The sequence below is a fragment of the Littorina saxatilis genome, linkage group LG11 (genome assembly GCF_037325665.1).
Source record: "Littorina saxatilis isolate snail1 linkage group LG11, US_GU_Lsax_2.0, whole genome shotgun sequence".
NCBI lineage: Eukaryota > Metazoa > Mollusca > Gastropoda > Littorinimorpha > Littorinidae > Littorina > Littorina saxatilis.
This window is the reverse complement of record NC_090255.1, coordinates 29,960,553-29,983,983: the sequence shown is the minus strand read 5'-3', so window position 1 is coordinate 29,983,983 and position 23,431 is coordinate 29,960,553. Positions and strand designations below refer to the sequence as shown.

Genomic DNA, 23,431 nt, shown 5'->3' with positions numbered 1-23,431 from the left:
CTCAAATTACCTGCCCTTAGAAGGGTGGTAACCAAGCTAAAAAGAGACGCCATAGCCGTTGCTATGTACTGACCTTGCTCGGCTACCCATAACACCCTGCGCACCACGTGAGCGCCAGCATCCGGAATAATCATTCTCAACTTTCGACAGCACACGGTGGACGTGTCGATTTTTGTCACTCACTTTTGGCCTTCGCATGCCGGCTTGTCCGTGAGACTAGCTGTTTCTTGTGGGTCTACCTGTCCATCTACCTTTTAGTGTGATTAAAGGGGCCGCTCTCCAAGAGGTGAAGAGACGGACCCCTGTCCCTGCTTGGGACTTGTTTTTGGTTTTGGATTTCTTGTGTTCGTCGGCATTTGAGCCTTTACAGGCTGCCAGCTTGACAAATTTAACGCGCAAGACTTTGTTCCTTCTTCTCCTGGCCACTGCTCGTAGGGGCAGTGAAATTCATGCCCTTTCGAGGTTGCCAGAGGATATCGCTTTTGATCGCGTTCATTTTTACAATTAGTCAAGTTTTGACTAAATGTTTTAACATAGACGGGGAATCGAGACGAGGGTTGTGGTGTGTGTATGTGTGTGTATAAAGCGATTCCGAGAAAACTGCTGGTCCGATCTTCCTGAAACTTTACATGACAGTTCCTGGGTATGATATCCTCAGACTTTTATTTTTTTTTTATATACAGCTTTTTGTGAAAGTTGAGGCAGCACTGTCACACCCTCAATTTTCAACCAAATTGATTGAAATTTTTGTCAAGCAATCTTTGACAAAGTCCAGACTATGGTATTGCATTTCAGCTTGGAAGCGTAAAAATTAGTTAATTAAATTACATATTACTTACGCCAAATCTCATAAATAGCAATTTACTTCAGTTGAGTGCTAAAACGTTGAACACGCTTCCCTGGTTACACAAAGGGAAGCTACTCCGCCAAAGAAAACATCACGTAACCATGGTCACCAGACCACGTGATCTATGAGGGTAAGCTCCCCTTGAAGCCACGTGACACGCGGCCGCCATATTGTTCTCACTTCTCTTCCAACGCCTGAGCTGCTCAGACGTGTTGGATTCACGCTCCGGGCTTTCGTTGCCCTTTTCAGCTTTGGTGGGCTGATTTTTTCCCTGGTTTCTCTGCATTCCTTACTCACGGGTGAGACCTTTCTGCTTTAGTATTTTGGCTAGGGAATTTTTAGTTGTAGAACTTGTTTTCTAGAACTTTTTCGGTGGCAACATGTCTGATAAAGACGCGTGGCTCTACGTCGGTGGAGACTGATACACCTAAGCGGTCGGCGAAGAAAGCTAAAGCTAAGCCTACTGTGCATGTTGTTGACCCAGCCACTTCGGCTACATTTAGTGTAGTCATTGATCCGCCTACTGTTTCACCGGGGCGTTCTTCACCTCCTGAACTTAACAGAATTTTGGCTAGCAACGTTCCTTTAGACAAAGAGCAGATGTTCCTTTTAGTTTTAGACAAAGAGCAACGTTCCTTTTAGACAAAGAGCACATTTTTCAGACTTTTGCGGGTCAGTTGAAGGATATTTTTGTGGAGGAACGGAGAGCTGCTTGTCTCCTTGCTTCCAAACTTCCCTCTAGGGTTGTCGGTGTGGAGTCGTTGTCAAGTTTGCAACTTCCTTCTGCCACTGTTACGTCGGCTGACGTTCTAGATGGCTCTCAGACTGCCGGTCTTGACGAGTGGCCATTTTCGTGCAAGGACCTGTCTTCCGGTTTCCCTAACCGACAAGGTATGTCTGGTCGAGCACAAGTAGTCAGCTGCCGTTCCGCGGCAGTGGGTGACGAATGTGACTCAAGTGCGTCCAACAGCGGGAACTTCCTCCCGTCTCGAGGGCGTTACTTGTGCCATCCCACAGGGAGTGTGTCGAGATCGTGAAATTCCTCACTTTTCTTCGACTGCACAGGCATATTCACTTCCGCTTGCGGAACAGGAAGAAGACATTGACCAGATGTCAGGAGAGGCTTACACTTCCGGTGGACGCCCTCACTCGTTTCCGGTTACCGCTGACAGTGACGCTTGCCGTACTGGACGCGGTTTCATACCGGAAGACTGCGCTGTAGCGCAGGATGCTTCTTCGGTTTACGGAAGTACTACTTCCGTTCAAGATGAAGAAAGTTTCCGGTTACCGGCGAAGTTTCACCTTTCCATTGCTTTGGCAGCAGAGGTGACTTCGAGATACTTTCCGGAGGGAGTGGTCTCAGCAGCGGATGCGTCCTCAGCAAGGCTCTACGCTCATGCAGTCTTTACCCGGAGAGATAATTTCCTCTTGGAGTCTCGGCTGCATGATCGTAGAACGATTGACTCTCTACGCACCTCTCCTTTTACAGAGGATGCTCTTTTGGGTCCTTTGTCTCTGGATGCACTGCACAAGGAAACACAAGAGGCAAAGGACTTGGAGTTTGCAAAGTTTACACAACGCTCTGCTAGTCAACATACCAAACAATCTGGTTCAGCTGCCCACATGGCCTCTTCGGCTAGGGACGGCTCCAAACAATCTTCCGGTCCTACTAGAGGCCGCGGAAGGGGTGCTCCTTATCCAAATAAGAAGCCCTCCTTCGGCAAGTCTCGGGGGTCTGGGCGCAAGCCTAACCCCCAATGATGCGTCCCCGATCAGATTATCCCTACAGCCTCCATCCCTGTGGTGGCGGGCGGCCCGTCTCGGGCTCTCTGTTGTTGGATACAGAATGTACCCAGTCAATGGATCGTAGGGATAATCAGATCGGGGTTCCGGCTTCTCTGGCGAGAGGGCAAAGCACCTCTTACCAGAGTTCTACCCCAGTTTTCTTTTTCGGCCAACAAAGAATCGGTCAGGGTTATCAACGCCGAGATTCTGGCTCTTTTACAGAAACAAGCTGTGGAGGAAGTGATCGATCATTCCTCCCCGGGCTTTTATGGTCGGATTTTTGTGGTTCCCAAGGCATCAGGGCGGTGGCGTCCAGTTCTGGACCTATCCCACCTGAACGCTTTTCTGAGAGACATCAGATTTATGATGGAAACTCCAGCGACGGTCCGGGACGCCCTTCGCCCGGGCGATTGGGTCACGTCTATCGACCTTACGGACGCTTATTTCCATATCCTCATTCACCACATGGACAGAAAGTGGCTGCGTTTTCGGTGGGGAGACAAAGCTTATCAGTTCAGGGCCCTGCCCTTCGGTCTTTCGCTAGCACCATGGATCTTTACAATGGTTGTAAGGCAGCTTTGTGCTCTGATCAGGCAAAGGGGCGTACGGCTTCGGGCGTACTTAGACGACTGGCTCATCCTGCACCAGTTTCAGGACCTTTGCCTATCCCATACTCACATCGTCCTGCGTCTAGCCCTAGACATGGGAGTTGCGATCAATCAGGCCAAGTCGGATCTCTCTCCTGCCCAGGTGTTCACCTATCTGGGCATGAGATTCGACACAGTGGCTTCGACAGTTCGGCCTTCTCTCAGGAGAGTGACCAAGCTTCAAGACTTAATTCGGAAGCTGGACAAACAGCAAAGAGCGCCAGTGAGGCTTCTTGCATCCATTTTGGGACAAATGGAATCCATGGCCAAGCTTGTTCCCCTGGGACGGGTGCACAAGCGCCCTTTCCAGGCAGCGCTCTCAGCGGCTTGGCATCCGGCTTCCCAAGGATGGCAGATGTCGGTGCCGATTCAAGGGTGGTTCCATCGCACAACCAGTCAGTGGCTGCAGATGGACTGGATCACACAGGGTGTACCTATTGTCCCTCCTCCCTCCAGTGCAGATCTTTGCACAGACACGTCCCTTTCGGGATGGGGTGCTCACCTGGGACAGCATATGGCTTCAGGACTCTGGAATGCTGTTCAGGCGGAAGCTCACATCAACAGCCTAGAACTAGAGGCAGTCGCTCAGGGTCTTCTGCCGTCGCGATATAACCTTCGTGGTTGAAAACGACGTTAAACACCAAATAAAGAAAGAAAGGGTCTTCTGGTTTTGCTGCCTCACCTGCAGGGCAGACATGTTTGCGTCCTCACGGACAATACCACTGTTGCTGCTTATCTCAACAATCAGGGCGGGGTACGCTCTCCCTCCCTGTCGTTCCGATCTTGCCAGATTCTGATCTGGTGCCAGCAGCATCGAATCACGTTTTCCGCGAAACATCTCCCAGGCCGTCTCAACGTCCTGGCAGATGCACTGAGCCGGTCTTCACATGTCTTATACACGGAGTGGACCATCACTCATCATGCTCTTCAGCGCCTTTGGGCTCACTTCGACAAACCAATGATCGATCTGTTCGCGACACGGTTCTCAAAGAGACTACCTCTGTTCGTCTCACCGTTTCCGGACCCGGAGGCATGGGCGGTGAACGCCCTGGAGTTGGATTGGTCGGGTCTATCGGCCTTCGCATTCCCTCCACTGTCCCTACTCGGAAAAGTGCTCAGAAAGGCAGATCTCGAACGCCCTTCTCTCGTTCTCGTAGCTCCAATGTGGACCAGCCAACACTGGTACCCGGATCTGCTCCGTCTTTCTCAGGGCTCTCCCGTCCCACTAAATCTAGTCAGGGGAGAGCTTCTGCAACCCAGAACGGGCGTGCTTCACGAAAACTCGCAGTCTCTACAGCTTCACGGCTGGAGGTTGTTAGGGACGCACTCAAACACTCTGGCGCTTCAGACATGACTGTTTCATTGGTTCAGGAGGCACACAGAACTTCTACCAGATCTGTTTACTCCTCTCATTGGACCGCTTGGACTGATCGTTGGTGTGCTTTGAACGGAGTCAACCCAGTGGCTCCTAGGTCAATGCAAGTTGCTAACCATTTGTCATGGTTGTCTTCACAAGGTTGTTCGGCCTCTTCGCTTAAGGTCAGAAGGTCGGCTATCTCGTCGACGCTAAAGCAGTTAGGAGATACTATCAATCTTGGCGGAGCTAGTCTCGGTGCTGAAAGGCGCCTCGATTGTAGACTTTAAGTCTAAAATACCAGTCCCTGCATGGGATCTCTTCTATTCTTGAATTTCTGAGATCGTCGCAGTTTGAGCCTCTGCATGCTGCAAAACTGCCAAATCTAACTCGCAAAACACTCATGTTGCTTTTACTAGCCACGGCCAGAAGAGGTAGTGAAGTGCATGCTCTATCCGGCCTACAAAGAGACATTTCTTTTCAATCAGATGGTTCCAATTATCTCTTCATTTTAGACCAGACTTCCTGGCTAAGAATCAAAGACCCGATCAGCAATCTCCAGTGATTACGATCCCTCCACTGTCTAACATTTTAGCACCTCATGATCCCGATCTTGTTAACTGTCCTGTTCGTGCGTTAAACATTTATTTATCTTGCACGAATCCCATCAGATCCAGCAATCAGAAGTTGTTGTTTATTTCCACAAACACTACCCGAAACAAAGACATTGCTAAGTCTACATTGGCTAAATGGGCTTCCACCCTAATTAAACAAGCTTATGTGTGGTGGCAGCAAAAAGAAGGTGGGGAGGCGACTCAGTACGTCCTGCCTCTGTCTTCAGCGAGGACTCATGAAACTCGCGCATGGGCCTCTTCACTTGCTGTCCTGAAGTCCAGACGGCTCTCTGAGGTTCTTGGTGCTGCATACTGGAAGTCAGAAGACATCTTTCTGAACTTCTACCTGAGAGACGTGGCGGGTTCCCGTCCTGATGGATGCAGCATTCTACCAGCAATGGTAGTTGCCGGGCAAGCTCTTCCTAGATCCTAGGGTGAGTAATCCCTCCTCCTTTAGTAGCATTCTGCTATTTATGAGATTTGGCGTAAGTAATATGTAATTTAATCAAAAATTTCAAGAGTAAATTTTCATTTGATTACTATACTTACCCAAATCTCATACCAAATACCCTCCCACCTACCACGCTATAAGCTTGCTCAGGCTTGTCAAGAAGTGAGAACAATATGGCGGCCGCGTGTCACGTGGCTTCAAGGGGAGCTTACCCTCATAGATCACGTGGTCTGATGACCATGGTTACGTGATGCAGACCTGTTTACCCTTACGATTTTGGCGTAATTTATTACGATTTTCTGCAAAAAATACGCCATTCCGCTATCCGTGTCAAGACTACGATTTTCATAAATAAAAAAAATGTAAAAACAAATTTTTTTTTTAATTTTTTTTTTTATCAATTCACATGTTTGGCATTGTTTTTTTCAATGGCAAAATGGGGTGAAAAAGCACAGCACTGACCAGAGATCATGTCTGTCTGATGAGACGCTGGAGAGCCTTATTCTAGTGGTGAAGTCTCGCCCTCACTCATTCGGCAAGCGCAAGTACAGTAGAGAAGCGCTTGACACACTGAAAAAGGCCTACTACGAGCAAAAGAATCAGTGATGCATGTGCTTTTGATGTGATCTTCTTTGAAATTATGATGACTACAAAAACTGACTGATCATGATGTGTTTTGTTTGTGAATGATGGATATAATGTGCATGATTGCATTTCGCAGACACAGTTGTCATGTGCGTTGTAATTGGCGACGAATGCTGGATGATTACTATTTTTGTGCCAGGATTACTATTTTTGGGGCTGAGCATTACTCCAAAACACTTATGGGGGTAAACAGGTCTGCGTGATGTTCTCTTTGGCGGAGTAGCTTCCCTTTGTGTAACCAGGGAAGCGTGTTCAACGTTTTAGCACTCAACTGAAGTAAATTGCTATTTATGAGATTTGGGTAAGTATATTATTATTAATCAAATGAAAATTTACTCTTGAAATTTTTGATTATTTTGCTCATTAAAGTTGTCATTAATATTGAATTTTTAATTACAGATTTAAAAATGATTGCATTCTACTCTTCACCTTATCCTGAATTAAAAAAAATATGGAGATATGTCATGTCTGAAAATGGGCTCACACTTAAAGAAAATAGGTAAATTAGGTACTACGTTGGCATGCTTCGCGGAGAGTCGAGCGTGACCCATCTTAGTACTTTTTCAGCCTGCAGGTGTTTTGACCAAACCTTCATAGCCTCACTGATGACCATCCGATTTGTTCTTAAAGTAGTTGTATAAGTACCCACGCTCACAAGCACACACATGCAAGCTCAGAAAGTTAAAAAGAATACAGAAAAGCGCGCTTTCCTGCTGAGTGCAATACGCTACCGCACTAAACTGGCTTGTCAATTTCACTTCGTTTTGCACGTGAGCGATTTCCTTGTCGCGGGGATTGACGAAGCTGTATTGTCTTGGTGTAAAAATGCAGTGCGTTCAGTTTCATTCCATAAGTTTGACAGCTTGACTAAATGTAGTAATTTTGCTATACGCGACTTGTTATTCATTAATGTTTCGCTTTACGCAAATTGTTTTCATTCCAGAAGCACGCGAGAGATTGGTACGGCAACGAAGATCAGTGATGCAGGGTACACTGAGGATTAGCAGAGGTTACGAAGCAGACCCTCTTGATCAAGCTACAGGTATGTGAGACTTGTCAGCTTTCTTGTCACGTCTGTCAAAACTGTCAAAATCACCTTAGAAAGGCGAACCCAGGTTCAAATCTGTGTACACCTAGTGAAATTGCAATGAGTGTGTGTGTGTGTGTGTGTGTGTGTGTGTGTGTGTGTGTGTGTGTGTGTGTGTGTGTTTGTGTTTGTGAACACACATACATGCATGCTTATTAAAACATTTTGAGATGAACTTAACTTTCTTCCTCATGAGTATTTTGACCCATTATCCATTTTTCAAGGTTGAGTTCAGGTAAAAGAACAGATAATTAACATTTTCTTGAATGTTTTTTTATGTCAGACATTTGTGTGTGTGTGTGTGTGTGTGTGTGTGTGTGTGTGTGTGTGTGTGTGTGTGTGTGTGTGTGTGTGTGTGTTCTTCCAGCAGATATTTTGTTTACGATGATTTTTATGAATGATGAGTCGTAGGAGCATTTGCTCTTTTTGTTGTTCTAGTGTGTGTGTCAGTGTGTGTTCTTCCAGCAGATATTTTGTTTACGATGATTTTTACGAATGATGAGTCGTAGGAGCATTTGCTGTTTTTGTTGTTCTAGTGTGTGTGTCAGTGTGTGTTCTTCCAGCAGATATTTTGTTTACGATGATTTTTACGAATGATGAGTCGTAGGAGCATTTGCTGTTTTTGTTGTTCTAGTGTGTGGGTGTGGGTGTGTGTGTGTGTGGGTGGGTGCGTGCATGCATGCGTGCGATAGCGCATGCACGCTGAACGTGGATAATAGATTGTTCGATTATCTTCACTGCAGCGTTGGAGCTGTTCACGCGCCGCTGTCGCATCTTGGCCAACAAGACGGTGTCGTGCGACCAGGATCTCTACCGTGACTACCAACAGTGGGAATCCTACGTTGACCGCTTGGACGAGATGATCAAGGAGTACAGGAAAATTCTGGACGACTTAAGAGTAAGAATTGATACAGTGGAACCCCCCTTTGAAGCCCCCCCCCCCGGGTTGGGCACGGTTGGCCTAGTGGTAAGGCGTCCGCCCCGTGATCGGGAGGTCGTGGGTTCGAACCCCGGCCGGGTCATACCTAAGACTTAAAATTGGCAATCTAGTGGCTGCTCCGCCTGGCGTCCGGCATTATGGGGTTAGTGCTAGGACTGGTTGGTCCGGTGTCAGAATAATGTGACTGGGTGAGACATGAAGCCTAGTGTGCTGCGATTTCTGTCTTGTGTGTGGCGCACGTTATATATGTCAAAGCAGCACCGCCCTGATATGGCCCTTTGTGGTCGGCTGGGCGTTAAGCAAACAAACAAACAAACAAACAAACAAACAAACAAACAAACATTGGGGGTCTCAAAAGAGGGTTCCACTGTACAATGGTCTTGTGATTTGTTGTTGTTGTTTTTAAACCCTTTGCATCATGATAGATCTAAATGTAAAATATTTTCAAACACTCAGACCGCCAGGTAAACTAAATAAAGAAGCAAAATTTAAAGGCACAGTGAAAATTGCTCGCTCTTTACGTAGGGCACCTAGGATGTTCCTGTTTGGTGAGCCTTCAAATGGAAGGGTGTTTGTACTGTGTGTAAAAGCCTGACAGTATCTGTGATGGTTTACGGGAGGCTGACTGTGCCTTTAAGGGGTCCCGAATATCCAAATAGGTTGGAGGAGCATGAACAATCGAGAACCAACCCTGTTCCTCCTTTAACACCGTCTCCTTTGCTTCTTCTTCGTTCATGGGCTTAGACTCCCACGTTCACTCATGTTTTTAGCAGGAGTGGAGTTTTACGTGTATGACCGTTTTTACCCCGCCATTTAGGCAGCCATACGCCGCTTTCGGAGGAAGCATGCTGGGTATTTTCGTGTTTCTATAACCCACCGAACTCTGACATGGATTACAGGATCTTTTACGTGCGCACTTGGTCTTGTGCTTGCGTGTACACACGAAGGGGGATAAGTCACTAGCAGGTCTGTACATAAGTTGTCCTGGGAGATCGGAAAAATCTCCACTCTTAACCCACCAGGCGGCAGCGACCGGGATTCGAACTCACGTCCTCCCGATTAGGAGGCCGACGTCTTACCACTGCGCCACTTCGCCCGTCTCGTCTCCTTTGCAATTCCCATGAACTGGGGAGTAACTCCATCAATTTTAAACTTTAAAAAAAAACACGTAGCAAAGTAACTACAGCGATTTTTCTGAAACAGTAAACTCTCAAACCTCCTAGGAGTAATTCTCCATTCATACTTGATGATTCTGTTACTGTATCCTTGCTAATCTTAGGTTTTGTTCCTCTGACCTCCGTATATCTTATACATATTTTTCAGCAACTTCTGACATGTGTGTACAAGTGTTAATTTTGGAGGAACTTTTTGGGGTAGATATAGGTGTAGATGAGGATCAAATTTGCTATGTTTTTGCATGAGCTCATTTAGGAATTTACATGTGTCTCCAAGCAGGGTTCGTACAGAGTCCTTGAACCCTGGAAAACTCCTTGAAAATTGGAAAACCTTTTCCAGGCCTTGAAAAGTGCTTGAAAATAGAGTTTTGTTAAATAGTCATTGAAAAGTACTTGATTTTTCCAAATTGTTGCCTATACATTTCGTCAGCAGCTTGTCTTATTTTAAAAAAAAATGCAACCCCCTTTGTTTTCGTCAAATACAGTACACACATTTTGGGAGAATAAAAGATCGAGTGAAAACGAAAGCAGACGAACTAACTATTACTAGTCACCCGTAGTTGCTTCCCTTCCCGGAAGTTGGCAAGGGAAACAACTACGGAATGACTTGGTGCTTTGCATTAATTTGGGGAAAATCATGTCCTTGAAAAGCATTTATTTGGTCCTGGAAATGTCCTTGAAAACTCCTTGAATTGTATCAGCTCTGCCCTGCAGGAACCCTGCTCCAAGAGGTCATGTTTTAATGGTTAAACCTCAAGGTCTCTTGTGGAGCTTGAATATTGTGGATCTGTCTGTTGAAGTGGCCATCACCTTTACTTTATAAATGCTTCGTTTGGCAGGATACACGTGAATACCTGTTGGATAATAAACCGTCCATGTATGAGGATCTGGATGACCTTGATGATAACGGCGATGACCTTGACACTACATTGGATGGCATAGACTCTGAGGAGGACTGCTTCTGTGACAATGAAACTCTGCCTGGAAGGTAACTATTGTGAGTGTGTGTGACTGTGTGTGTGTGTGTGTGTCTGACTGTGTGTGTCTGACTGTGTGTCTGACTGTGTGTGTGTGCACATGCGTGTGTGCATGCATGTTTGTGTGTGTGTGTGTATGTATGTGTCTGTGCACATGCGTGTGTGCGTGCATGTTTCTGTGTATGTGTGCGCGTGCATGCGTGCATGCATGCATGTCTGTGTGTGTGTCAGAGAGAGAATTGTTTTATCTGTTTGCCTACTAAATGTGTAGCCTTAATAGATATCGTTTTTTAAAACCATTCTAAATATCTTAGAGAGAAAAGAACATCAGCGACTGTAGACCTTTCTTGTAAAAAACAATGAAAATTCACTCATAATTGCTATCTCACTTCGGTACTAATTTTCAAAATCATTGCAGATATCTGGGAGAGAGAGATGAACGTCTGCGACTCGGTACTAATTTTCAAAATCATTGCAGATATCTGGGAGAGAGAGATGAACGTCTGCGACTGCGCCAAGAGCGCAAGGAACTGAAGAAACAGCGCCGGGAAGAGCGACAACGAAGAAAGAGCTCGAGACGCGGCAAGAAGAAGAAAAACTGTAACGATCAGAACATGAAGTGTTTCTCTCATGACAATGACCACTGGAAGACGCCCCCTTACTGGGACTGTGAGTTTTTTTCTTCTGTTTTTGACTCTTCTGAGTTATTAGTGAGTCTTATTAATGAGCAGTGTCCGTCCGTATGGGTGGCAGGATGGCCGCCTGTCCGTCTGAACAAAAATCTCAACATTGTACTTGTAGTTATCTCTGATGTTTATGAAGCAATTAAGAGCTTTGAAAATGTGCACGCTTGTAGGATTTGATGGTCTTCTGACATGACCCCAATCTGGTTGACCCTCGTCAAATTTTGAGGTCACAGCGGGGTCATGTTCGGTTTATACAAAAATTAATGTTTTTCAGATGTTTCTGAAGCTAGAACCTCCAAATTTCACACACTTACAGGTTTTATTGATCTTCAGACAAGACACAAATTTGGCTTGTTTTCGTCAATTTTTAAGGTCACAGCATGAAAACGTTTGCTGGAGAAGACCTAGCTATCACTACTGAAAATATCCACTGAGCTATCAAGAAAATAAGTCAGTGACCCCATCAAGCTTTGATGTCATTGTTTGATTTGATGTCATTGTTTAGGTACTAATTATGGAATCAAATTTTTGAGGTTTGACCTTTTGTTTTGTGATTGATGAAATGAGTAAGCCTTGGTAAGCGTGGACTCCCATAAGTGCCCCACTAAACAAAGAAAGTCTCTCGGGATTCCCAATGTGGGGTAGAAATAGAACATTGTGTCATCTCTATTTTTTCTTCTTTTCTTTTTCGTTTCTTTTTTGCTTTAATAATTGCTAATAGACTCAGTCTTTCAGGGACTGTATGAGTGTTTTTAATAATTATGTTTTTTTTTCACTAACAGCCACTGACATTTTTAGCTCCCCTTAATTTACTTGGACAGTTATCGTGTTTCTTATCTTTTCTTTTTCCTTTTGTTTCTGCTGTAATGAAGACAGAAAGAGTTCACTATACTGGGAGTATATTGGCTGTTTTCTTATCTATTTAGTAATTTATTTTGTACTCTTTTACCGCCAATGAAAACCGGCACGGTTGGCCTAGTGGTAAGGCGTCCGCCCCGTGATCGGGAGGTCGTGGGTTCGAACCCCAGCCGGATCATACCTAAGACTTTAAAATTGGCAATCTAGTGGCTGCTCCGCCTGGCGTCTGGCATTATGGGGTTAGTGCTAGGACTGGTTGGTCCGGTGTCAGAATAATGTGACTGGGTGAGACATGAAGCCTGTGCTGCGACTTCTGTCTTGTGTGTGGCGCACATTAACTGTCAAAGCAGCACCGCCCTGATATTGCCCTTCGTGGTCGGCTGGGCGTTAAGCAAACAAACAAACAAACAAACAAACAAACAAACAAACAAACCGCCAATGAAAGACTCTTCCTTACTAGGTCAATCAAGTTTTTTCTTCTCTTTTTTTCTTTTCGTTCGTTTTTGCTTCAACAACCACTGAAGGGCTCTGCCGTACTTAGACTAAGCTGTTTCCTATACTTTTCTTTTTTTTAATTATTCTATAAAGGCCGATGGAAGAATCACTCATGAATTTCTGAATCCCCGAATTCAGTGGGTGTGATTGTTTTTGATGTAGAGACTAATCTCTTAGAATGATATAAGATAATGTTTGGGAGTCCACTGTATATCATCTTGAAATGGGGTTTCTGCTGCATTAGAAGTTCAGAAAAATGACGTCCAGGCAGTCTTCATACCCTATATGCATCCATGTTCAACTGTTCATCGGGTTTGGTTCCTTGTTGTGTGCGAGTGTTCACAAAGCGTTCACCAAGGTGTTTTGACTGCTGTCTGTTCAGTGTTTGAGGAGAAGGAGGGTGGGGATGTGGGCCGGGGGTGTCCATCGCTACGGCAACACAAGCGCTTTAATTACCCCTACTGCTACACTGCTGGCATGGAGTGTGCGCTTATGGACAACTGTCACTGGAAAACTCCTCCCTTTTGGACCTGTGAGAGACCCTCCTTGTTATTCAGCATGATTGCCTCGCCTCCCCGGTCAAATTCACCCTCCCTGGCTGATGTCATTAGAAGTGTGAGATAAGACGCATCCTAATCCTAGCTGATGTCATTAGAAGTGTGAGATAAGAATTGATCCTAATCCTAGTTGATGTCATAAGAAGTATGAGATTGAAGCTTCACGCATCGCAGCATGTATTGTAGCAGCAGCGCGTCTCTTGTGGACACACATTAGGAATACTTGACCACAGTTTGGTCACGGTGGGGCGCTGAAAGCATTTTTGCAGAGCCGCTGGAAGTAGCGCTTAGAAAAACAAAAGTGGCAGCCGTTGTGCTCGGTTTGAAGTTCGAAGATCAAAATAAATTTCTTCAATATCACAGGGATTGCATCAAGTAGGAGGTTGTGAGAAATATATTTTAACTTTAGATGAATTTGAAGTAAACTTTGGCTGAAAATGTTTCTTTTAACGATCATCTTTTACGACGTCGTCATCACAAATTTGTTCACTATTGATCAAATGCCAGTTTCTTTTTTAACCTCAGTTCGCAGAAGCTGAAATTTCCTCCAACAACTTGAAAAACGCTTGCACAAAAACGAACCGTCTTCTTGTTGTCTCCCAAGCAAGAAAAGCGATCAGTGAGGGTGCTCACACTAAGAAATAAGGGCTGGATCTTGCATGCAGAGGCTTTTAGAATTTTCTTAGTGGCAATTATATGTTCATAGTGGCATGTGTGATAGTTATATTTAGTCAAGTTTTGACTAAATATTTTAACATCGAGGGGGAATCGAAACGAGGGTCGTGGTGTATGTGTCTGTGTGTGTGTGTGTGTGTGTGTGTGTAGAGCGATTCAGACTAAACTACTGGACCGATCTTTATGAAATTTGACATGAGAGTTCCTGGGTATGAAATCCCCGAACGTTTTTTTCATTTTTTTGATAAATGTCTTTGATGACGTCATATCCGGCTTTTCGTGAAAGTTGAGGCGGCACTGTCACGCCCTCATTTTTCAACCAAATTGGTTGAAATTTTGGTCAAGTACTCTTCGACGAAGCCCGGGGTTCGGTATTGCATTTCAGCTTGGTGGCTTAAAAATTAATTAATGACTTTGGTCATTAAAAATCGGAAAATTGTAAAAAAAAATAAAAATTTATAAAACGATCCAAATTTACGTTTATCTTATTCTCCATCATTTGCTGATTCCAAAAACATATAAATATGTTATATTCGGATTAAAAACAAGCTCTGAAAATTAAATATATAAAAATTATTATCAAAATTTTTTTTTCGAAATCAATTTAAAAACACTTTTATCTTATTCCTTGTCGGTTCCTGATTCCAAAAACATATAGATATGATATGTTTGGATTAAAAACACGCTCAGAAAGTTAAAACAAAGAGAGGTACAGAAAAGCGTGCTATCCTTCTCAGCGCAACGAATACCCCGCTCTTCTTGTCAATTCCACGTGCACTGCCTTTGCCACGGGCGGTGGAGTGACGATGCTACGAGTATACGGTCTTGCTGCGTTGCGTTGCGTTCAGTTTCATTCTGTGAGTTCGACAGCTACTTGACTAAATATTGTATTTTCGCCTTACGCGACTTGTTTTTTCTTTAGCCTGGTATGTCTGTAATTTAGCATAAGGCTAACTTTAACGCACATACCCTATACTTGTCACATTAGTCCGTAGAAAATAGGTTTTTAAGACAAAATCTGACAAAATCTTCTGCTGGGACTGCATGCAGTAGACATGGGAGCACCTACCTTTTGTTTTGAAGGATACCACCCAGCCAGCCTCCCATCCCCCCTCCCCTGCCCTGCCCACCACCACCCCCACCCCATCACCACCATTCGAGATCTCAACAAGCTTTTGTGGACAGCTGTGTGTGAAAAAGAACGGATAATGTGGAAACATTTTTGTTTGTTTGTGTATTTATTAATGTTTTTATTTTTTTTAATCAATCTAGTTCTTGATTTATTGATTGATTTGTTGATTCATGAATTTTGTCTTTCTTTCTTTCTTTCTTTCTTTTTTTTCTTTATTAGTAAATAGTTTATTTATGATTTTTTTAAATTTTAGTACTGAATTATGTTCATTTATTGATTTACTAGATGATTACCCGCTTCGCCGGGTAGAGCCGACACACGAAGGAAAGGAGATAAACGCGCAAAACACTGGAGAAGATAAGGAAGACAGTTGTGGACAGTGACCTTCTAAAAATAGTGACGGGAATATGGATTGAGCGTTGTGGACTAAAAATAGTAACAGGAATATGGATTGACGCCACACGAAGGAAGGGAGATAAACGCAAAACACTGGAGAAGATAAGGAAGAGTTACTGGGAATGGATCTGGGAAGATGAACAGAAAAATCAAAATCGGTTCAGCGCTGCGCGCTGAGAGCTCGTGTTGAAAATTCTCATCGACCAGGTTGTGTCCGGGGTCTACCTGAATATGCCCACCAAATTTGAAGCAGATCCATCGAGAACTTTGGCTGTGCATCGCGAACACACACACACACACACACACACACACACACACACACACACACACACACACACACACACACACACACACACACACACACACACACACACACACACACACACACACACACACACACACACACACACACACACACACACACACACACACACACACACACACACACACACACACACACACACACACACACACACACACACACACACACACACACACACACACACACACACACACACACACACACACACACACACACACACACACACACACACACACACACACACACACACACACACACACACACACACACACACACACACACACACACACACACACACACACACACACACACACACACACACACACACACACACACACACACACACACACACACACACACACACACACACACACACACACACACACACACACACACACACACACACACACACACACACACACACACACACACACACACACACACACACACACACACACACACACACACACACACACACACACACACACACACACACACACACACACACACACACACACACACACACACACACACACACACACACACACACACACACACACACACACACACACACACACACACACACACACACACACACACACACACACACACACACACACACACACACACACACACACACACACACACACACACACACACACACACACACACACACACACACACACACACACACACACACACACACACACACACACACACACACACACACACACACACACACACACACACACACACACACACACACACACACACACACACACACACACACACACACACACACACACACACACACACACACACACACACACACAAGTCGTATATATATATAGATTGATTGATTTATCTATATTTTATAGATTGATTGGGGTCCTGATTTGGCCTATTATGGTCCGCTGGACCCGAAAAGCAACAGCTAACTAACTAACTAACTAAATAGATGGATTTTTTTAAAATGTATCCATTATTTATCTCCTCTTTGCTTGTTTCCTTTATCTGCCCCACTGCTTTCTGTGTTGTGATCCATATTTGAGATACTTATAGGTTTCTTATGTGTCTCTTATTTGGCCATATATGTTCATTTCGTACGGCCGGGATCCAGGTTCTTTCTGTGTTGTGATCCATGTTTGGGAATAAAAGTAACTTATAATTACTCAGGAAAGAAATCAGTACAGTTTATTTATTTATTTTCTGTGCGCGGTACAGATGGTCCTTTCTGTGTTGTGACCCATGTTTGATAATAATAATAATAATTGTCAGTAAGTACTGGTGTCACATGACTGTTGTGAACCAGTTGATTGGCTAATGGCGATGCGCTAAAACTGTTAGCGCACTCTTGGAGTGCGCTAACTTTTCCACAGAGCGTATTCTTCCGCCCTTTGCCTAAGCGAGAGTGTACTCTCATCCTCAGAATTAATTAATGACATGTAGCTTATATTCTCCACAATACCAATGATTATGACCATAAATTTCCTGCTTCTCAATTAAAGCAGAAGTGAGTTTTTTTCTGACAGATTGCATGTGCCTGTGCCACAGTTGCCACTGATCTAAAAATAGAACCCGCTGTGTCTAATTTTTCAGTTTCGACTTGCGAAGATTCCTCTCATACTTATGCCATGGTAGTGGCATGTAGCTTATTATCCACATTACCAAATGATGAGTTAGTTACATACAATTCCCAGCAGCTAACAGAAAACACAAGTGTTATTCCGATAACGTAGCAGCTAGGTCAGCACGTAGCAGACTACACTGAAATACGACTGCATCTGTTCAGTAAATGAATGTTTTCCGAATTATTATTTCAAGGCAAGAACAATCGGAATCAAAAACGTGTAGAGTTTAGAACGTTCTTACCATATATAAGACTTATTACCAGCCTGCCTCATGCGTGCAGACTCAGTGCAATTTTTGTTTTTGAAATGAGACTTAGTGCAGTGGTTTGATTGCCATAGCCTAGCAGACGACATAAATCCCGCTCAGCAAATTAACATGTTGGGCTAATGTGAACGATAAAACGATGGGGATATAATACGTGTAGGGTTCAGAGCCTTCTTACCGTTCATATTTAGTACCAGACTCCCCGATGAGTGAAGATACCACACGAGAAACATGCCACATTTATTTTGAAAATGTGCTTACCGTCGACCTTGGCAAGGGGCAACACTCTGCACAGTCAATCTGTCGAAGCTCGATGAAGGTTTCGAATCGCAAATAACTAAGAGCACAGTCCTTCCTCCGAGTTTAAATGAGGTCTCTATAAAAGATCGTCACTTTTTAGCTTAACGCTACACTGGAATTTACCAACAGAAATTAAAACAAGAGTTTGTGTGTGACGAAAGCACGACACACTTGAGACAGCCCACACAAAAGTAGATCTGACACAAACCTGACCACACAGTTACACCTATCCAAATGCGCGTTGCAAAATGTGCGTTTTGAATCTTCTTTTTTCTCTGGCGGTACATGTACTGACAATATTGTTATTGAAACAATCCCAGTGCACTAAGGGATTTATAGAGCAAATCTCGAAAATAATTATTGAACTCAGCGCTATGCGCTTCGTTCAATAATGAATTTTCTCGATTTGCTCTATAAATCCCTTAGTGCACTGGAATGTCTCAATAACTTAAATAATAATAATAATGACATCTTAAATAGCGTGAACCACAGTGAACTATGTTCTCCGTGCTTTACATATTAACTCTGTAATTTACATCTTCTATATATATATATACGACTTGTGTGTGTGTGTGTGTGTGTGTGTGTGTGTGTGTGTGATTGATCGCCATGCACGGCCAAAGTTCTCGATGGATCTGCTTCAAATTTGGTGGGCTTATTGACAGAGACCCCGGACACAACCTGATCGATGAGATATTTCAACACGTGCTCTCAGCGCGCAGCGCTGAACCGATTTTCGTTTTTCACTGCACGTTACTATTTTTAGATCTCCCTTCCTTCGTGCGCCGGCGTCAATCGATATTCCCGTTTGTACGTTACTATATTTAGAAGGTCACTGCACGTTACTATTTTTAGATCTCCCTTCCTTCGTGCAAACACCCGGCAAAGCCGGGTCCCCGGCGACGGCCGAGTATTCGGCTCTACTTCTTTCCGGCGAAGCGGGTAATCATCTAGTAGTTAATATGTAAAGTGTGGAGAGCATAGATTACTGTGGTTCGCGCTATCAGACCTGTTTACCCTTACGATTTTGGCGTAATTTATTACGATTTTCTGCAACAAATACGCCATTCCGCTATCCGTGTCAAGACTACGATTTTCATAAATGATAAAAATGTTTTTTTTAATTTTTATTAATTCACATGTTTGGCATTGTTTTTTTCAATGGCAAAATGGGGTGAAAAAGCAAAGGACTGACCAGAGATCATGTCTGTCTGATGAGACGCTGGAGAGCCTTCTAGTGGTGAAGTCTCGCCCTCACTCATTCGGCAAGCGCAAGTACAGTAGAGAAGCGCTTGACACACTGAAAAAGGCCTACTACGAGCAAAAGAAAAAGAATCAGTGATGCACGTGCTTTTGATGTGATCTTCTTTGAAATTATGATGACTACAAAAACTGACTGATGTGTTTTGTTTGTGAATGATGGATATATGTGCATGATTGCGTTTCGCAGAAACAGTTGTCATGTGCGTTGTAATTGGCGACGAATGCTGGATGATTACTATTTTTGTGCCAGGATTACTATTTTTGGGGCTGAGCATTACTCCAAAACACTTATGGGGGTAAACAGGTCTGCGCTATATAAGCTTTAATGAAAGTACCCACGTATGAAAGTAAGGGATACTCACGAAACAAGTCAGTACTGTTATTTATTTATTTTTGTGTGTGTGGTACAGATGGTCCTTTCTGCTTCTGCTCCAACGCCAACAACAACACGTACTGGTGCATGCGCACTGTGAATACCACCCACGACTTCCTGTACTGTGAATACATCACCTTGTTCATCGCCTACTACGACATGCTTACTGACCCCTTCCAGGTGAGCTGAAACAAGAATGAAAACAGTGGACAGGGCTAACACCTTTCCGATTCTCGACGAATATCCGGTTTTTGAAAACTTTTAAAACAAAAAAATCCGGTTTCTTAAAGCAAACTTTATTTAAATTTTTTTTTAATTTGGATGGTTAATGGAGGCAAAAGGTGTGCTTTTTTTATAATTTATTAAAATACATTTTGGTACCAGGAGAGGCTGTTCTTTGTCCCTACAAGATAATAATTTTTTAAAAAAAGCCTCAGCTTCTGGGGGGCGCCGCCGTAGACACTGGCCTTTCAGGTTTTTCACTTTTTTGGGGTGTTAGCCCTGAGTGGAACCCCCATTTTAAGTCCTACAAAAATCCAAGAAAATTGTGTCTTTCTAAAGGCAGGGAGTCTTAAAATGGAGGTAAATTTACCAATGCTTTGAACAAAATATGAGAAAAATCAAGTGGGTGGGGGTGCACTGGGGAGATTTAAATTAGTTTTTTTAAAGGGGTATTCCCAATGTTAAAGAAAGATAAATGAAAAATAAAATAAAACAGACTTGTTAAATTTGCGAACGAACAAATTTAGTGAATGAATACAATGAAGTAGAAATAACAGACAAAAACCAAGAGAAGCAGGGAGAAAACAACCTGAATTTCAATGAGGTTAACCTCACATGACACTATGACATTAACTTACCTTTCTACCTTACCTTTTAATGTTTTCTGTGTTTTCAGCTGCAAAACATCGCCAGGAAACTGAATTATGGTGTTCTACAGCAGCTCCATGAAGAGTTGGCCTTGTTGAAAGTATGTCAAGGTCGTGAGAATTGCAACCTACGTAACCTTAAAGGTGAGTATTTTTTGCATTAAGGTGTTGCTATCATGTACAGAAAGACAGACAGACAGACAAAACACACTCACGCAAGCACCCACGCACATACATGCACACACACACACACACACACACCTGCACACACACACACACACACACACATTTGAGAAATAATATGAACAACTTTTTTTTTTTGAATTTTGAATCTCATGAATTAACTAACTATCAGGCATGGGAATTGTCCGCCGAACGGCGGATTTCCGCCGAATTTTTTTTTTGTTCCGCCGAAAATGCAAAAGTATCCGCCGAAAAAATAAAGGGGGGAGGCACACAAAAAAAGCACCGGTTACTTTGGCCTTTGCACAAAAGCCCGCGAAAACTTTCCGTACTTTGTTCACGCACTGCTACCGCCCGCCTCAGTTATTGAACTTTTATGTTTGAAAGTAAACCAGATTGCACAGATTGGGTTACAAGTAACATTTTCCTGTTTGTCTCAACAGATCAATTTTTTTACAAATGTAAACCATATTTAATTAGGTTGCGGCACACCCCCTGATAACTGACCATCAATGTGTAAAATCATCTATTTTTGGTCTTCTTTCGATAATGATTTCTCAGTCACTAATCCACCAATGTTTGCCTACTAAACATAAAATTGAAGAACAATCTTTTATCTTTACAATACTCTTGGTTTTGTTTGAATTGATTAAATGTGTACCTCAAGCCAATAAAAATAAAAACCCATGTGTTGCGCTGCTCGCGGCATTTTGGACCGCCATGTTTGCAGCCTTTGTGTGTACAGATTTTCGTGTGCTTGTTTCGCGGCCTTGGCTTGTGTTGGACATGCGACCTACACACCTATATTTAGTATCAAAGTGTTCACGGAAGAATGAGGTTTTTAATGATGTAAAGTAGAGTTGTCTTCCAATTAAAAGCATGGGCGTAAAATAGATTTTTCTACAAAAGTTGAGTATTTTTCAACGATTCTGACAAAAATATCCACCTAAAACGCATCCTAACTTCAAGAAAAATGAAGCTGAATCCGTACCCTTTCGAATGAGGTACTAGGTTAATGTATTCATGACGTGTCCAAGGCAAGCGAGCCAATCAAAACGAAGGGTCCGTCCGCGATGTTCGAATTCGCCAGTCACAAAATGGCGACTGAAGAAAGTGACGCCGCGGATGCGATTGTGACGGACAATTCAAGTGGAATCGGTAAGTTTACTGGATTTTTGTTTCAGTTTATGCTAGAAAAATGATGTAGGAAGATATCTGTTGTAGTATTTTGCACATATTGGGAAAAGTATTGCAGAAATCAAAACTTTCAGCGAGTGCTAGCGGACACGATGTTCGAAGAAGTTTCATCAGACCGGAAGTGGCGGTCGGTTCGATAAAAATGACTTTTTCCAAGATTTACACATTATTATAACAAAAATACACATCTAACACAAAAGATTAGAGTCTTTTGGAGTTGTCTTATTTTATTTTTTAAAGGTAGTGGTAGGATTACGTTGTAATTTGGATCAAATCGACAGCGTCTGTTCGGTCAAGGGAGGTAATCACCATAATGCGTCCGATCCGCACCTTGTTTTGTGTTGTACGACGTGATACATTTGAACTAACGAATTGATACGCTTCGCTGTGAATAAATAAAAATGTTATGGCAACAAATAGATAGACTGCACAATATTCTTTTCACTGAATGAAGTCAAAATAATGAAACTTTTAAAAGAAAATAAGAAAAATAAATAAAATGTCACTTTTTTTTGTTATTATCTTTTTAACATTTTTCTTCAACAATTTTTTATTCAGGCAAGCACAGATTTATAATGACACATTCAAAAGCAATGTCACTGTTTGGCAGTGAACCTGAAAGTGACACAGAAAGAATCAGGACACACACACTGTATATATTGTTACAACTTATGGCTTTTTTTGTGTGTGTGCAGAGGGTGAAGTGTTTGAACAGCTGAAGGCTGTTTTTCTGGCAAATGGAAAAGGCAGCTTCCTGCGGTTGTCCTCAGGGATCAACTACTACTCCAGACGTTGCTGTTGAGGGATCAAGGATACAAAACATATGATGAAGCTGCACTGTTTCTCAACAAACTGTTTCCGGATGTACCTGTTGCAAGACTTCGGTACATGCTTGTGTCTACAAATGCGAAGAAAGATGCGTCTTCAAGTTCTTCACTGTGTGACACGGACAGCCTTGGACCTTACTTAGAAGGCATGCCCCATCGTCATCTTCAGGGCGTGCGTTCATCGTGGAAGCACCACACAACTTGGGACAAACGTATCGTGCCTTTAAGGCCTACGTGATTGAAAATGTGCTGCAAAATAAAATGACTGTGCTTCCGGCTAGCTTTTGGGGGGGGGGGGGGGGGTCTTTGTGCTGAAGGGGTTCCTTTCAAGGGAGTATTGTACTTTTACTTGATAGTAAACTTGGATTCTTCTTTGCTTTCAAATTTGTGGTAAATCCATCAATTCGTTCAAAAGTTGTGACAGTTTTTGTGTGTGTATAGACAGCAACATGCCAACTCTTTTTCATATTTTTATGATTTTTTTTTCTTAGTTTCCATATTTTTCAAGCTACCAATCCCACATTTTGCAAGAATGTAGATAAACGTAGAATGTGCTATGTCTCAAAATTTCATTTAGATACTCCAAGTATTTCAAAAGTTATGAAGCTTTGCATATATGTACTGGGGGGGGGGGGGAGGGGGTGGGGGTGGGGGGGGTCCTTTGTGCTGAAGGGGTTCCATTCAAGGGAGTATTGTACTTTAACTTGATAGTAAACTTGGATTCTTCTTTGCTTTCAAATTTGTGGTAAATCCATCAATTCGTTCAAAAGTTATGACAGTTTTTATCTGTGTACAGACAGCAACATGCCAACTCTTTTTCATATTTTTATAAAAAAAAAATTCTTAGTTTCCATATTTTTCAAGCTATCAATCCCACATT

The 23,431-nt window shown here is 43.1% G+C and overlaps 1 protein-coding gene across 1 annotated transcript in view; it reads left to right on the top strand.

The window, feature by feature from the left end:
• Positions 1–23,431, top strand: part of LOC138980226 (extracellular sulfatase Sulf-1-like) — a 63,577-nt gene that overhangs the window by 37,308 nt on the left and 2,838 nt on the right. Inside the window, exons 12-17 of the mRNA XM_070353065.1 lie at positions 7,287–7,385; positions 8,174–8,328; positions 10,385–10,533; positions 11,001–11,191; positions 19,513–19,655; positions 20,374–20,488. Of these exons, the coding sequence (XP_070209166.1) occupies positions 7,287–7,385; positions 8,174–8,328; positions 10,385–10,533; positions 11,001–11,191; positions 19,513–19,655; positions 20,374–20,488 (852 nt within the window). The remainder of the gene's footprint in view (positions 1–7,286; positions 7,386–8,173; positions 8,329–10,384; positions 10,534–11,000; positions 11,192–19,512; positions 19,656–20,373; positions 20,489–23,431) is intronic.